A 17,013-nucleotide genomic window follows, 5' to 3' on the forward strand; every position below is an offset into this window, starting at 1 on the left:
ATATATTCATCTTTAGCCTAATGTCTCTCAGGTTTTTGGCACAAGCTCAGTTTGATCATGGTGCTGGTTGTAGTAGTCCATCAGATGCAGGGAGTTACATATTTCATGGATGGCTTGTCATGTGCTGTATAAATCAACCGACAGTGCTGGAAAATGCATTATCTCCTGGAGAGATTATGACAAGGCCAATTCATAACTGTGAATTGATTTTCTTAAATGCTGGCTGCAATATGGCCGTGTATTCAGAGCATGTATTGTGGTGGTTAGCATAATCGAGGGTTTAGGTTCTTAAAATAGTAATCACAAAATATAATCAGCAAATAAGAAAGACCTCAGTATTGTAGCATTTGGACCAATCAGACACACAACTATTTGTTATATTTAACAAATAATCTCTTATGCCCCCTCACCTAACCAAAGGGCCAACTATGAGAGTCTGTGGACCCTTACCTCGAAATGTATAACACCATAAGAAAGGCAGAACAGGCCTCTGGTTCCATGGCAACCCATCTGATAACACTTGTTTTATTGCTCAAAGGAATGCGGGCAGAGCAGCTCACTTCATTTCCTCTTAGGAAAAAGACATTATGCCATAAAAATGGACTCTTCTCTAATTAATTCAAAGAAAAACATTTCTTTGAATGGACATACATATCTTCAGGTAATTGTGTATGTTATTAGTGTTCTTGTATATGTTTTCGTGTACTGTTTTATGCATGCTTATGATAGATCACTAGTTAATATCACTTTAGCTGTACCATGTTTAGTCTCTATCAATTCGTCTTCAGATGATCTAATTGAGAGCGAACGTTACATGTTGATACTTATGCAACATATTAGTGTCCTAAGAATCTTTAGTAGTTTGTGCATTAACCCAGCCAAATTACCTATGCCAATTACCATGTTCAGAGACAAAGAGTCGTAAAACCTTCCCTCCTAAAATTCAGGACTCCATTGGCTATTTGACACCCCAGAGGTGTGACCTCTATAGCAGATAAAACCTAAGAGGATGAGGAGGATGTAAGCTAGAACTTTTCTGGACCTTTAAGTTTTTGTGCCAGGCCTTGCGGCCTTGACTTTCCATTCAACCAAGAATCCTTGGATCTCAGCAGATCTCTTTCTTAGCTCTTTTTCCCTTTCTACCTGGTAAGAAACTCACAATTACCACCGAGCCAGAATAACATCTTTTGGAGTTCATCACCCTTCAAACCCGGAAGAACTTGAAGAACTCCAACACCACCAAACCTTCAAACCATCAGAACTTTCATCCGAGACTGCATTCGGACACTCGTTCAATGACCAAAGGCATTGCAAGTATCATACATTTAACTAAACGAAATAGAGGTTTAGTATAAGCTATAGACCCCGTTATAAATGGCACTGATGGTTTTATTCAGGTGGTTAACTGACTCTTTTCATAGCTTCATTCTCTGTTTTCCTGATGTTTTCATCCATCAACTCTCATTTGCCCTTTCCCCATGTATGAGTGTTTGTTTGTTAGAGTAGTTTGCGTTAGTGTTTAATTAATAAAAGGTGTGCGCACAAATTACATGAGTTTCTGGTTCTGCCTTGCAAATTAAATGTCTCTTTACGATTTTGACCCTCGCTAACGTTTGCACATTGCTTGTGTGATATCAATCGGCTCGCCTTTATGGTTTAAAACATTAAATATTTCCAGTATTGCGACGTAACAGCAAACCCCCATGCATATGCATCTTAAATGCAAGGATACATGAAAGAGGAAACAAATTGGTATGCCACGCTGTCTGAAACATGTCTCTATTCTTGTGCGCGCTGGTCCATATATCACGGATCAACTGCGATCTGTTTAAGCCCTAATAGCCTATATGACAGATTAGAGCAATCTTTTATTTACTTATTTAACATGAAATCGTCAGATTGCATCTCCATATCAATAGCATACAACAAAAATACAGAATAATTAGAGCAATTATTTACACACAATAAATAACAGAGCATCATATCTATATACATTTTCCCCAGAACGTTCTCGCAACCCTGTAGGAATTCTTCCACGGCCTGGTAGTGGGTCGCAACCCGGTGGTTGGAGATCTCTACTCTAATGCATTAATAGTACTATCTGTATTTTCCTTTCTTAGAGTTGATATGAACTTGCATTGAATGTTCGCTGGACGGACAGATCAGTTGATGGCAATTTAATTCTGCTACAGTTATTACTGTCAGCCGATATAAATAATTGTAATTAATCATAATTAATTATATACAATTCCCTTTTGAGCTTATAATTTGCTACAGTATATTGTATAGAACACATTTTGTTCCAGGTAATGAGTCAGTGCTTAACAAAATGGGCTCACACAATATCACTAAAGGCTTATATTAATTATATATTTTAATACAATATTATTATTGTAATAAGTTGAAGAGTTTGTTTGTTCATTGGAGAAATTCAGCATTACATCACTTTCTCACCAATGGATCTGACTTGATTGGGAACGGCAGGGGCAGGTGATCAGAAGTCTGGTGTAAGTGGTGGCTGATGATTGTGGTGACGGTGGAGGCTGTGACTGCGTGACTTCTCTGACATACAACTTACTTCATCAGATATTTGTTGTGCAGGGTAACCATCTGCATATTTCATGAATATTATGAAATGAAATCATGTTTTGGAGGCAAACAAGGTCAATATTTCCAGATCTGTCAGGTATTCTAACAATTTTGGCCACCACTGTATGGTTCAGAATAAGATTTATTTAGCCAGATATTGCCATGACTAATTAAAATATGGTCAATAAAGGGCATAAATTAGACACTACAGTAAATAAAGTTGCCTTGTGTACAGCTAAACTGCATCTAGCTGTAGTTAATGCAGTTCCCCTGCGGCCTCAAATCTACAGCTGACCAAAGCTTGTCTTTAAGATGCCTTGAGCTCATTAAGCACCAAGAACATCTTTATTAATTGACAAAACAATCGTTTAATTAAAAACCCAGAGCCCTGTCATTCTGCCAGGCTGAGAGGGCATTTGAGCAGGATGCTTGTGACTGGTGACTCAGAGGTTAACCGTGGCAGCAGCCTGGCAGCCGTATTGACTTCTAGGTAATTATACTTAAGTGGTGACTAGAGGAGGCAAATGGCAGTAACAGATGATCTGTTTTGAGGGGATGCATTCTTAGAATCAATAAGAGTCCATTTGTGGAAATAGGGCAATTTAGGGGAAAATACACCCCTGTTCTTGGTCCTAACAGAAGTCATTTGCCCCTGCTACCATACTGTAGGTCTTTAATCCCACCCCCCCTCCCCCTCCCCCCCCCAAAAAAACTCTCATAGTTAAATTGTGAAATAAAACAGAGGGATAAATAAAGAAAACAGACACCAACAGCCTCTTTAAAAAGCAGTTGTACCTTTGTGAATAAAAATAAGATTTGTTTTCATGTGTCTGAAAACAACATATTAAAAATGGGGACGAGAAATGATTTTAACAGGACATACACTACCATTCAAAATGTTTGGGTCAGTAATTTTCTTAAATCATTTGTCATTATCATTTTTTTTAAATAATTAAATCATAAAATTGACCAAAAGTGACAGCAAAGACATTTATAATGTTACAAAAGATTTTTAAAATATATGCTGTTCTTTTTAACTTTGTATTCATTGAAGAATCATAAAAAAATGTATCAAAGTTTCCACAAAAATATTAAGCACAGCTGTTTCTTGAGCACCAAATCGGCATATTAGAATAATTTCTGAAGGATCATGTGACACTGAAGACTAGAGTAATGGCTGTTGAAAATGCAGCTTCGCCATCATAGAAATAAAGTACATTTTAAAATATAATAGTATACAATTAAATCAAATGCTAATAATATTTCACAATATGCAGCAAATGCGCACAAAAATGCAGCCTTGGTTAGCATAAAAAAATTATTTCAAAAACACAAAAAAATAGAACAAAAATTTTTGAACGGTAGTGTATGAATATTTTAACTGCTGTTGCACTGCTATTTTTATTTGCATGATTTCATGTGGTAGCCCACACACATGCTGCCCTTCCGGCTCATCCAGTAATTACTGATTACATTAATTCTGGTACAAGCATCCAGTCACCAGCTGATGTCAGCCCACGGAGCCAATGTCTTTTGGGACAGGGACGCTGTTGGGGAAGTCAATGACCTCTCTAAGTGATGAGAGAGAGCAGAATGAGATTGCAACTTGGTCCATTCGGGTCTCAGAGGGGTCATAAATAGATTTGCTTGTTAAAGAAGTACTTTTCCCTGGCTGATTTTACTGCACTTTCCTCAAGCCCTTACTACTCTGATTCTTTCCTCAATTTGCACACAAACACCCTAGAAGATGAAGGAACAGAAACAATTTCTTGTGACGGATGTGAAAGACTCCTCTCAAATGTAGCCAACACTCGGCTTGCCCGATTTACAGGGCCAAATCACTTAGACTAACTCTTACAGTCAATCAATTGCATTTACATCTATTGTGACTCGGCCAACCAGACTCTCCCTAGGAGACAGCCATTAATTGGCTTGTGCAGCGGTATGGACCACTGATCAATCCCAATCAACCCATGTGAAACGTTCATAATAGAGCACTAATACTTATGCAAGCCTAGCCAAACTCACACTTACAATATCTCAGAAGTGAATTATAGCAAAAGATGATACGGGTCAATTATCAGTTGGGTTGGATATATGAGTTATTGGAGATGGAAGTATATGCGTATAGATTTGAACACAGAGACTCTTAAATGGATCCCAGGCACTCCCTCTCTTTAATGTTCCCTTAATCTCACATTGCCAAACCGTAGGCTTTAATCCAATCAGCAAAGAGTTTGTTCTCATTTACCCAGAAGGCTTGAGGGGCTCAACATACATCTGTGGTGGGTTGAGCCATGAAGGGATGGTGTCTTTCACCCTATATATGTCATTTTTCACAGCTTGAGTTTTCCCTCTTGCCCTCTTTAGAGACCTCCATTCGAAGGAACCTAGAAGGAAAGATGATTAAATATATCAATACCAGCTATTAATGGATTTTTCTGTTTTAAGACACTAAAGCAATCTACATTTTATGATTGCTCAGAAATAATCCACTCATAGGATTAATTCAATTGAAATCAAGCTTATTTTTAGGTACAGTAATGCTCAGTGGAACCAAATGCGATCTGAGATTTAATAACCCATTGACACGTCGTTTTCAACTAGCTTGTACTCTTGACAATAAGAGTACATGCTAATAAGGAAATATGTTCATTGGGTCAAAGTTCATAGGTCAGGTCATCCTAAGGTGGCACAAATGAATAGTACAAGTGTTCTATTGAAACATTCGGCTGCTAGTCAGATTTCCAATAGAGTTCCAACTCAGCAGCATCTTAAAAATGTGTCAGCATCTCAGGCTGGGGTCTCAGAGTGGTAAAAATGTTACAAAAAAAACGTGAATACATTTAAAGCCAATCTCTTAAAAAGGGTTGCAGCATCTGTTGACACAAAGCAATGACATTAGATCCCTTTGGATCCACCTCTTTTCGCAGGAAAGCACAATTCAATCCTTTAATGTGAACCATGCATGCCCTAAACCTGATGCCGCTGATTAATTCTGGGCAATTAGGCGCACTGATAGAATGAACTCAGTGTGACTTGGATGCTTGATCTGAAAAGAAGACAAGACAGAGGGGGGAGAAACAGTGAGCAGCAGATGATGAGAGCGGAGAGTTATGTGATGTTCTGGCAGAGCTTGCAGACTGGGCCCATTGTCCGGGCTTGCAAAATCAGCACTACCCCATTCCTCTGGCCCAGTTAAGACTTTCTTTCTGCAAGCTAGCCGTTAGTGCACTCAGCTTCCTCGTTTTTCGTGATTGCCTGACATTTCTTTTCTCTTCTCTGCTGCCGGTGCTTCCTGCCAGATCTCCTTAATACCTCCGCTGACAAGGGTCCTAGTAATAACGCAGCTGCCTTTTTATTGATAATGTGTCACAGAATATTTCAGTGTCGTTATCGAACACTCAAGGAGCAGAATGGCATTTTCAGTGGGAAATAAGTAATCGATAGGGAACAGCAAATTAAGTAATAGCATTTGTGCGTCGATGCATATTACAGCTCAGTTAACAGCCTTCGGATCGGCAAGGCTCCGCGCTGCTGGATGAACAGATCAATCCGCACACAGAGCTGACGTCTCGCTTTGACAACATAATTAGTTAACATACAGAGAAACGTGTTTGAGGACAATATGAAAACCTCCCTCGGATATTCAGCTCATGGATCAGAACCATGAAGAGGCGGTCAGGGAAACCATGTGATCCTCTATGAGGAAAATAACTTTTTAAAATAAAGAGAGATGAATAACTTAGATGAAGGGTGTCAGCTGAGAAGAGAGGATTTTGTTAATGGGAGGTCTGACAGGAAACAGGATACATCTATTTATGTATTCACATAATTTTGCTGTCAATCCTAAATCACTTTGTTTCGTTTCTAAAACGGTAATTGTATTATTTTATGGTGCTTTAGATTTAAATAACTAGAATCCTTGAGTCTGATTGGTCAATTGAAGCATTCTGTGGTCAAATATTTTTGTATAATTACTTCAAAACTATTTTATAAGAGTTCTAAGTCGTCTTTATGTCTTTATTTATAGCAGTGCAATAAGCAGGATAAAGTAGCCTACAATAAGATGGTTATTATTGCAAAATAACCCCCCAAAAGGGTCATTAAGGCTCAATGCAAAGAACATCTAGTGACCTGCTGAATATGCATTATCCTTTACATGAAATGTAATTACCTTCACTTGTATAAATGTGATATTGTTATGAAAGTTGTTGACCATCCAGACCTACATTAAACTTATATCACGAACAGATGAGACAACTGAGGTCCCAGGGTACCTAGAAGGATTTTAGTTAAATTTGTTGAAACTATAAACAGAAAAAAATACAATTAAAATAATTTAAAAAATAAAAATGTCTCCTGTCTAAAAGGTTGCAGGGTCATAAATGAAATTGATTCAAATCCATCTGTTTATACTGCAGCATGATTGTATTATAGCCTACTGACAAATTTGACATGCAATCTCCAGGTCTGTACTCTGTATATCATCAATTTTGTTTCAACCCTATGAACGGAGACATAATAATTCGGCTGCGTCTTTTTGGTTCTCTAAATTGGATGCATATTATTCAAAGGTGTTTTCACCTCAACCATTGACCCAATCACGCTTAAATCATTTATACACTAAAACTATGTGTTTGTGATCTTCCCCATCATCCACCTTATAACTAGAGAACGCGTGTCGACCCTGAGACGTGTTTCACTTAATAAAGGAGGTGATGAACATCTGCGCCCTGTTCGATTACCTGCAGTACAGCCCAGCCAGCCACGCGCTCGCGAGTGGAGGCGCGTGTCACTCTCTCTCTCTCCAGAATTCAGAGGGGCTTTTCAGAGTGTCAGACCAGCTCGGTGGAAATCATGTCTTTGAACCCTATGAAGAAGAGACTCTTCCAATAAACGTTAAAAAAGGCGCCTGACCTGACTGGAACAAGTCTGTTTGAAGTTCCCTCCATCATCTACTCAAGAGAAACACGCGAGGATGCGCGCGGCAGTCGGAATCCTTTGTGCTTTGAATTTCCTGGTCTTGTGCAGCCATGGCGCGAGAGTTGTGAGTGGTAAGTTTCAGTTGATTTAGTACGATGCTATTTTCATTCATATAATTTCTTTCAGAATTTAAACCAGGCAGGATAAATGTATCAAAATATTCAGTTACTTGTGCTCGAAGGATAGCTATTAGTCAATTTTAAAGGGATAGTCCAGCCAAAAATATCATTTAATAATCCTCAGATTTTCTCAAACAGATTGTCTGAATGACTTTGTTAGGCTGAAAGGAAAAGTTAAGCAGAATGACATCCTCAGTCACCATACATTTTCACTTTAGAAAATGTATGTAAAGAGGGTGACCAAAACTGCCATTCTAACATCATAACTTCACAGTCATACATGTTTGGAACAAGGATCAGGATGAGTAAATGATGACATTTTCATTTTGGATGAACTCTCCCTTTAAGTATTACTTTAAACCCACTGTCACACGAATAGACTGTATTAGAATTATTAGTGTGTTTTAAAAAAAAAGTTATATTTACTTTAAGAAATTTTGATAAAATCTATGCATTTTTTTCATCTATATAATTTCTCAAATTGATTTTCTGTGCGGCAGCCACAAAATTCCATAATTTTTCATAATACTTTTAAATGTTCATTCTTATTCACTTCTACTACTTTATTTTATAATTAACGTAGGCCTATCTCTCAAAAAATGTTCTGTTATAAAATCTTACAGATCAGCTCATAGCTTTCTCTTCCCCAAAGATGATTTGTCTTGAAGGTCATTCTTGAAGCTTGTCTCCAACCTGTCTTAATAAAGCAATGGGATGAAAAAAAGAAAATGACTGTGAAAAAAACAATGAGAGAGACTGTTAAGGATAAAAATAGGTTTGTCATACATGTGTAAACTAAACGGATGCACCAAGGGGAATTGAAATCGGTTGAGCAGTTCTTTGAGATGAGATCAGGGTTTAACAAAGGTGAAAAGAAAGTGGCAGTTTTGAAGAACGGAACTGCCAGAACATTCCATGCTGGAAGGAGTAAAACTGTGCTACACAGACAGGAATTGAGGAAGAAAGCAAAGGAAATTGGTAGAGAAAATGCTGAGTCCAGTTTTCCCCCAGTTAAACCTGGCCCATTACTGTGCTCAGATTGATGATATAGCAGATCTGGACCAAGCAATTATTTAAAGTACCTCCCGGGCAGAGAGCTAATGTTATTATTAGTCTTTTAACAGTCTGTGTATTAATCACAGTTATCTTTGCTGGGCCTATCAGTGTATCTTAAGTGTTTTCTATAATATAAGTGCTTTTGTTTATGATTTAATAATTGCATGCATTTTCCCCTCTTAGCTTGCAAGCCTTTAAATGAGCATCCTTTAAACATCCAAATATCTATCTATCTATCTATCTATCTATCTATCTATCTATCTATCTATCTATCTATCTATCTATCTATCTATCTATCTATCTATCTATCTATCTATCTATCTATCTATCTCTATCTATCTATATCTTATCTATCTATCTACTGGAGAAAATGTTATGCAGAACAAGAAATTGCTAAAAATACTGTATTCATTTTGTGTCTTCATTCAGGTCAGACAGTGTGTCAGGGCAGTCCCGAACAGCCGTGCTATAAGATCGCTTACTTCAGGGACGTGTCGAGTCGTGTTGCATTCTGGGAGGCTCAGCATGCGTGTGACATGGATGGCGGTTCGTTGCTGAGCATTGAGAACACTGCAGAGCAGAAGCACATTGAATATCTTCTGCAGGAACTCAGCGCCTCCACTTCTACTGGTGCTACCAGCGGGTCGGGCATCACAGACGGAGACTTCTGGATCGGGCTGACACGCGTGGAGGACGAGACCGCACAGGAGCCTGGCAGCTTCGCCTCATGTCCTAACCTGTACAAGTGGACAGATGGAAGTGTCTCACAGTTTAGGTGAGATGTGACTGTTCTGAGGCCTTTTCAATGCAGAGATTTAACTCAGGTAAACAGTCATTAAAATTAGCACTTTTGTACTACAGAAACTGGTATGCTGATGAACCATCCTGTGGAGGAGAAGCTTGCGTGGTGATGTATCACCAGCCTACAGCTCTCGCTGGGCCTGGCGGGCCGTATCTTTACCAGTGGAATGATGATAGGTGCAATATGAAGCACAATTTCATCTGCAAGTATGAACCAGGTAGGTGATTTGCATTGTGAACTTTTTTATATGACTGTCAAAAGTGACCTGATTAACCTGAATTCACCCTACTAAAGTGGTTTAGCTTACAATGTTTGTTTTGTTCTGAGCAGAAAGTTACCTGGTAAAAGTGCAGAGCGACACGCCTGGAGGGCCTGATGTTGGTAAGCAGCCAGGTGTCAAATCCGTCATTATTTGACTTGAAGAGTTACAGATGTGTTGACACTAATCTGTTAATGTGCTCTCCAGATCTTTCCTCAGAAGAACAAGAGGAGAAGAGAACATCTCCTGTCGATCAGGATGAGAACCCTCTACTTATAATGCCAGGGCCCTCAAGTAACATTAGATTTTAAATTATTTAAATCAATATTCAGCAAAGTTCAATAAAGTTCAGTTAAGCTCAGCATTTGTGGTATAATGTTGATCACCACAGAAATTTTCAATTTGTTCTTTCTCTCCTTTAAAAAAAAAAATAAAAAAAATAAAAATCAGTGGCTATAAAATGTAGGTGAATGAGCCCAATGTTTCAATTTTAAAATACTTTTATCAATAGAAGACTTAAACTATATGGATGTTAGATGTTAGATTTTAAAATGCTTTTCTGTGCAAAGTTACTTCATTGCCATGGCAGCAAAATGCCACGCTAAACCCTAAAATCAACTATAAAAACAATTTATTAAAAAGTTTAATTAAACAAAAAATTATAACACAAGTTTTAACAGAATATTTATTTATAGTCCCATTAATAAGTTTGGGGTCAGATATATAAAATAAATAAGTAAATACCTTTTTTATTCAGCAAGGACACATTAAATTGATCAAAAGTGACATTTCTAATGTTACAAAAGATTTCTATTTCAAATAATTGCTGTTTTTGGACTTTCTAATAATCAAAGAATTATAAACATATATCACAGTTTCCACAAAATATTGATAATAATGAAAAACATTCATAATAAGAAGAAATATTATTTGTTCTCCAATTTTAATGTGACACTGAAGGCTGGAGTAATGGCTGCTGAAAATTCACTTATGCCATCACAGGAATAAATTACACTTTAAACTAATAATAAAAAAACATTATGTTAAATTGTAATAATATTTCACAGTATTACTATTTTTACTGTATTTTTGGTCAAATAAAGACTACCATGGTTAGCATGGTTAGAAAGAGACTACTTTCAAATTCTAAAAAATTACAGATTCCAAACTTTTGAACGGTGACTGTTTGTAAGTGCTTTTATAAGTATAAGCTTCATATTTCTGCTTTTAAATCTTCTAAAAAAATGGCCCCATTCACTTCTGTTACCTCACTGTAACCCTTGATTTGTTTTGTATTTTTCAGAAAAAAAGGTGAGTGAAAATGATATTTTTGCAGTAGTCAACATTAAACCACAAACGCTCTCTATTGAGTTGTACTCATATTGAACCCAGAATTCAACTCAAAATAAATGCTTGTATGAGAATGGAAGTCAAAGAGTGTTTTTTTTTTCTTTCCCAGGTATGTTGCTAATCTACGTGATTATCCCTACCATCCCTCTCCTCTTGCTGATCCTGGTGGCTTCAGGAACGTGCTGTTTCCAGATGTTGAGCAAGAGGTGAGCCATTAAGATCAAATCACTGTAAACGCTGTCAGACTAATGCTAATGCGCTGTCCTATTATGCACAGTATCATCCAAATACTGCGACACATCAGGAAGTCAGTGTCTCACTAACAGCCTTTGCGTCTTGATTAATCAGGTTTTCAGCTCACTAGCCGAGATCTGACACCATCCTTCGTTTTTCTCTCTAACCCAGAGGTTTTACCGTGATTAATTAGATTCAGCTGTTTATAACTGTGCCTGGCAAAACAGCTCAGCCCAAACTAATCACCATCAACACTGCTATTATAGTGCATATTTGGCATATTTAAAGGGGGGAGGGGTTTGCCTGACACATTACGTCACACTGCATAGGAGACAGAGTCCAACTCGTCTTCTATTCCCATCAATATCCCGATCGGTAGGGAACTGCTGAAGCAAGCGGTTCCCGTCCTCCGCTCCCGCCCCTCAACATAGAGCATGAAACACAGTTCATCTCCCTTTAACCCTCGGCCCGTGCTTGACAGGACATTATATAGTGGCTTATTTGTGTAATTTATTATGTTTATACAGCTGACGCTCCCACAGAGTGATGTCTTTTTAACATATTTCCGATCACTGTGGCAGACGAGGGGATCCTCAGACAATACATTTTATCACTGGCAACGTCTGAGTGCGCTCTATACGGTAAAAGGCTTTCTGGAGCGAGTTCAAAGCTTTTGGATGAACGTCTCAACTCCTTAACAGATGATGCTTCTCTGTTTTACGATGTTTGCTATTTGTTTTCATGATTAAATACCATCATAAGACCAGGAGGAGTCACATAACAGCTGCTTTGCTTCGGTTCGCTTACTGTGTATTCCTTTAAATATCCGATCTTCCATGCATTGTGCTATTAAACTTTAGAGACATGGAGATTCATACGGGGAAAACGGGCCTGATTCACAATGCACAGACAAACAATACATATGTTAGATATTAACAGATTACAAAATAACATTATATATTAACACATCTACCCATAGAGGGTGCATATTTCATTAAAAAATGAACATTTTGTCATCAACTCATCCTCGTATCATTCCAAAACTGTAGGATTTTCTTTTTATTAATTAAATAAATTTTATGAATAATTTAATTTTGTTTAATACAAATTTATTTTCTTAACAGTAAACCACGGACCAAAACGAGCATTAACCAATCAACTCTCTGGATCTCCAAGACGCCAAAGATAGACAGTGGCATGGAGGTTTAAAGATTCAAACAGCTCCATTTCTCTGGCTTTGTCATTCTTGATCAGCAACATTCTCGTCTGGTGGTTAGTTTAGTGTATGATTTAATAATACTAGCTACAAGTTACATTCATATCGCATTTCTGTACAAATGTTGTGCTCTCACAAAGTTCTTAAGTCTACAAGTTTACTGCTCACTCCCATGACCTTCTTCTCCATTTCTTTTTTCTTGTCAGATAGTCTGACCTGAAGGTACTGACGGCTGCTTAGAGAGGGTGAATACTAATTGGCACCAAACAAAGTGAGCAATTAATTTACTGTAATTAAAGCAAGTACAAGTGGGAACCACATAAAAAGAGGAATTAAGAGTCCCTTGTGACAGCGAATAGAATCACTCAAACTGATGCTAGTGTCACAGTAAAGAAATTAATCACTAAAAGAGCATGAAAAGATGGCCTCATAGGTTTTTGGAGAATTAGAGTAATGTATCTCATTCAAGAAATGAGAGGCCTATTTAATAACAAAAATTTCTCATGCATTGCCAATGTATGTGCACACAATTAATAATTTGGTAGCAAAAGATTTATTTTGAAACATATGCAATCATTCTTTAAATGACCGGAATCATTGGCTTATATAAGTGACTGTTCTGCTCTGCAGCTTATGAGGATGTTGTTATAAAGAAAAAAGATGAATTCATAAAAATGTACATATTTTTGTATGATGTGACCGCAAAGCTGCTATGAGCTGCCACTGTTATATATACAGTTTTTTGCATGTGAATATTTTATCATCCCCTTTTACAATACTGCATATAGAAAATATCAATGCTAAAAAGTATTAAACTGGTTTGCATCATAGTGATATTGTATCAGATACCAAAATTAGTCAGATGTCTGGTTGTACAGGAATATGTGTTTCTGTGAGCGTGGGTAATACTGTGTGTTTGAATTTAAAATGTGCTGTTAATACTTTTTTATATTTTTGAGACAGGAATTGGACGTGTACAAATAGATTAAAAATATTTAATTGCGAAGATGTTTCAGTATGTTTTTATGGCTCTAAAATCATGCCACATAAATGCTTAAATCACAAACAAAAACAAAAACTCAGAATCTTTTGAGTTACTGGATTTATTTTGAAATCTGTTTTGTGATTCATCACGGAACAAAACAAAAGCAGTATATAGGTTCTTATCTATAAAAAACTCAATGTGATTAGCAGATATTGAATATTAATAGCATTATCTTGTATTCACATACAAAGAATTAACATCCTTATCTCTGCAAGTTTCTTTCGCAAGAAAAAATACATTACACACACAGATCAAAACTCATTTCTACAAATTTCCTCCTGGCAATTACACCATTTGTATTTGTTTATGAGAAACACGGTTGTGGCCATGAATTTAAATAGACGCGGAGATCAGAAAGCTTTCAGGGGGTCCAGCTGGCAGGCAGAGTTAGAGCCAGGCATAAGACAAATGAACTGGACCGCATTAACACCAAAAAGATGTGGTACTTTGTATGCGATTTACCCTGGTCTGCAATTAGTGACAGCATAGACTTTAAAGCACACTGCTAATTACGGAGCCAATTAAACTAATCAGTCCTCTGCTTCGACAGGAGAACCCACGTCACACACTCAGGATCTGGTAATTATAGATATGACTGTAATCACTACTCTGGAGGCACAGGGTAGAATTAAAGAAACAAACCCTTTCCCATCTGGAGAGGGGGGTGATTTTAGCCTATTAGAGATACAACACAAGCATCTCATTCTCCCCCCGGCCAAGATCCAAACAGCTCTTCATCGCTCTGTAAGAACTGGAATATGGTTAGGTTATGATGGAAATAGGGAGGTTCACCCTCATCCCATCCTGCAAGCTGGATATCAGCCGTCTTCTAAATGTCAAAGACATTCAATTCTAATCAATTGGGTTATGGCAATGATAATCAGTGTTTGTAATTGCACTCAAGTGGAGTTTTAAATCTTTGTGATGATGGATGGACATCATTAATCAATTTAATGTTAAAGTGTAAAAATGCTTTGGTAAAAAAAAACAATAAAAGGCTTAGTAAACTGGAAATACTAATATTTTTACAGTAAAATACTGTTAAATTTAGTTTTTGGTCATCTTAGTTTATGGTGAAAAACCATTCTTAGATTTTTCAGTTTAGTTATGTACATTATAGGTTTATGTTACATCTTACGTTTCTAAATTAATATTAATATAGCATTTTGGTGTTGTGAAAAACAACATCATACCTTGGTTTGCAGTGAAAAACCATAAGATTTGTTTAGTTTCTACAAGGCTTTCTCAATTACCACCTGTTTTGTTTTTGTATTTTTATAAAAGGTACAAAATTTGTAAAGTTTATAAATATTATATCAGTTAATGAAATAGGCTGTGTGTTTTTTTTAAACCATAAATTTGGTCTCAGTTGAAGTTCAATCTCTAAAACTCAAAATTCTACCGATTTTTTATGGTAAGGTTCTGGCAAATACAGCTGCAATTTTTTTTGATAATGAATTTCACAGATTTATTTTTACAGTGATATGGATGTGTCCGCAGTTCATATAGTTTTATTTAATTTACCTGAAATTGTATATAAGACACATAATGAGCATAGACGTTGAGGGAGACGTGTCCAATATTCAGAGTACTGTTCAATCAATTCGGATTTTCAATGACAGATTATTCCATTTTTGATAAAAGCATTTTAAATAAAAACCCACTGCTACTATCTAGTATAAAACACACTGTCACAATTTGCTGCTGCAGAAGCTTTAGCCAAATGTGAGATTGAAAAGCACTGCAAAGCACAAATGATAAACAATTTGGGAAGATGTTTTAATATACATCTCAAGATCAAGGTTACAAATGTTAATAATGACAATGTCTTTTAGTTTTAAAAGTCACATCAACCAAGAGTTTAAATGCATTAGCACATAATCTGAGGGCATTATAGATAATTAAACCTCCTGCAGGCAATCAAGGCCTTATTAGTGCGCCTCACAACTTTTCACCCAGCGTGTCATCTTACGCCCCTTACAGTAACTATCCCAGGTGTCCCTGCAGACACAAAGATCAACATTACCATCAAAAATGCACATGCACAACAGATCAATACACTAGATATAATGCAGTGCTAGACATAGCTTGAGGCCAAGTTTCTAAAGGGACAAACAACCTTTGTTAATGTGACAAATAAGCTTTGTCAGTTGTGCGCAATAATATATATAATGAGTACTTGCCATGATTTCAGTCCTTCAGTTTTCACAATGAGCTTTGCACATTCAATTGAAGCTTTCAGATCATCCTGAAGCAAATCTATGGGAATCGATGGGAAACGTGTATAAACAAAAATAAAAGATCAAAGTTTAAAGCACAGATACAGTGGAGTCAAAAAGTCCTTGATTTTTTGACCCCCACTGTATGTTTTACAAAATTACAGGCAGCAACATCCAAATAATGTTTGTCCATTTTTAACTACTAGGCCTAGTCCATTTTAATACAAAGTGTTCAGTATGTTTTTTGGTCACATGAAATCCATTTAAAGGTAATAAAAGTACCTGAACAGGGAACGTTGCACTTGTTCGTTCCACCTGGAGTGCCGTCATTGCACCATTTGAAACTGTTTATCTGGAAGATCCCATAGTCTTTCCCGGTATCAGCTGAACGCACTCTTTGGGTCTTATACCTGCTTTCCCAGTAGGCCGTGCACACATCTGTTGAAATTAAGTTCAAAATCCAAAGGGAATAAAATACATCATGACCAGTTCAGATTTGCTAAACATTGCAAGTCAGTACTGAAATTACAAATAAAGTACCCACAGTTGCCAAGCGAGAATCCCTCAAAGCCATCGAGTCCCTCTTGCTTGAAGATACGGACAACATCACAGCGACCCAGCCTGCGGCTCTCACACGAGCACAGCCACATCAGACACAAGACTGCAATCGCCACCTTCATATCTGCACTGCTTCTCAGAAAATCAGTCAATACCTGCTATCTGAAGAGTAGTTCAGATGGAGGGTGGAAGCTGTAGAGTGGGATTATTTATAGGTCAAATGAAAGGTTTGTGTCGCAACCAATTTTTCACAAGAGCATGTAGTTTGCAGTTGCTTCAGATATGACTGTTGAGGCAATAACTGACTGTGGGCTGTTCTATTTTTACTTCTAGAACCAAAAATGATCTTTTTTTTATGTGCAGAGGAACTGGAAAAGATTTAGATCAGACATAAGACGGACTATGCAATACTGGGGAAACCCAGTCATAATGTAGCTAATGAGAGCAGCATATAAGAACATTAAAAAAACAAAAATATATATATTGCTTTTATTTTTATTTTTTTTTATTCAGAAATTTCCATACAAGCTGTAATATGCCTTAAAAACAAATATAACAACAAAATTAAAACTATGGTCAT

At 37.0% G+C, this 17,013-nt stretch overlaps 2 protein-coding genes across 2 annotated transcripts; one reads left to right on the plus strand and one right to left on the minus strand.

Moving 5' to 3' along the window:
- Positions 1–7,263: 7,263 nt before the first annotated feature.
- Positions 7,264–13,674, plus strand: LOC306863458 (chondrolectin). Its single transcript, XM_079406801.1, has 7 exons — positions 7,264–7,646; positions 9,180–9,525; positions 9,612–9,769; positions 9,883–9,933; positions 10,019–10,105; positions 11,271–11,367; positions 12,520–13,674. Exons 1-7 carry the CDS (start codon positions 7,571–7,573, stop codon positions 12,602–12,604), a joined length of 900 nt encoding a protein of 299 aa, XP_079262927.1. The 5' UTR covers positions 7,264–7,570; the 3' UTR covers positions 12,605–13,674.
- Positions 13,675–13,701: 27 nt separating this feature from the next.
- On the minus strand, positions 13,702–16,613 carry lyz (lysozyme). The gene is made up of 4 exons (XM_079406803.1): positions 16,420–16,613; positions 16,158–16,313; positions 15,840–15,915; positions 13,702–15,657 (listed from the first exon to the last, which is right to left on the minus strand). Exons 1-4 carry the CDS (start codon positions 16,553–16,555, stop codon positions 15,588–15,590), a joined length of 438 nt encoding a protein of 145 aa, XP_079262929.1. The 5' UTR covers positions 16,556–16,613; the 3' UTR covers positions 13,702–15,587.
- Positions 16,614–17,013: the final 400 nt, after the last annotated feature.

This window comes from Barbus barbus, assembly GCF_936440315.1.
Source record: "Barbus barbus genome assembly, chromosome: 44".
NCBI classification, from domain to species: Eukaryota; Metazoa; Chordata; class Actinopteri; order Cypriniformes; family Cyprinidae; genus Barbus; species Barbus barbus.

Excerpts from the sequence above, each read along its gene's own strand:
- lyz (XM_079406803.1), bottom strand. The coding sequence starts at position 16,555 with ATGAAGGTGGCGATTGCAGTCTTGTGTCTGATGTGGCTGTGCTCGTGT. Across the intron at positions 15,916-16,157 it reads GTGCAACGTTCCCTGTTCAG|ATTTGCTTCAGGATGATCTG; the intron begins GTACTTTTATTA and ends CGATTCCCATAG. Across the intron at positions 15,658-15,839 it reads ACTGAAGGACTGAAATCATG|GGACACCTGGGATAGTTACT; the intron begins GCAAGTACTCAT and ends TTGTGTCTGCAG.
- LOC306863458 (XM_079406801.1), top strand. The coding sequence starts at position 7,571 with ATGCGCGCGGCAGTCGGAATCCTTTGTGCTTTGAATTTCCTGGTCTTG. Across the intron at positions 9,770-9,882 it reads CATCTGCAAGTATGAACCAG|AAAGTTACCTGGTAAAAGTG; the intron begins GTAGGTGATTTG and ends TGTTCTGAGCAG. Across the intron at positions 9,934-10,018 it reads GCCTGGAGGGCCTGATGTTG|ATCTTTCCTCAGAAGAACAA; the intron begins GTAAGCAGCCAG and ends TGTGCTCTCCAG.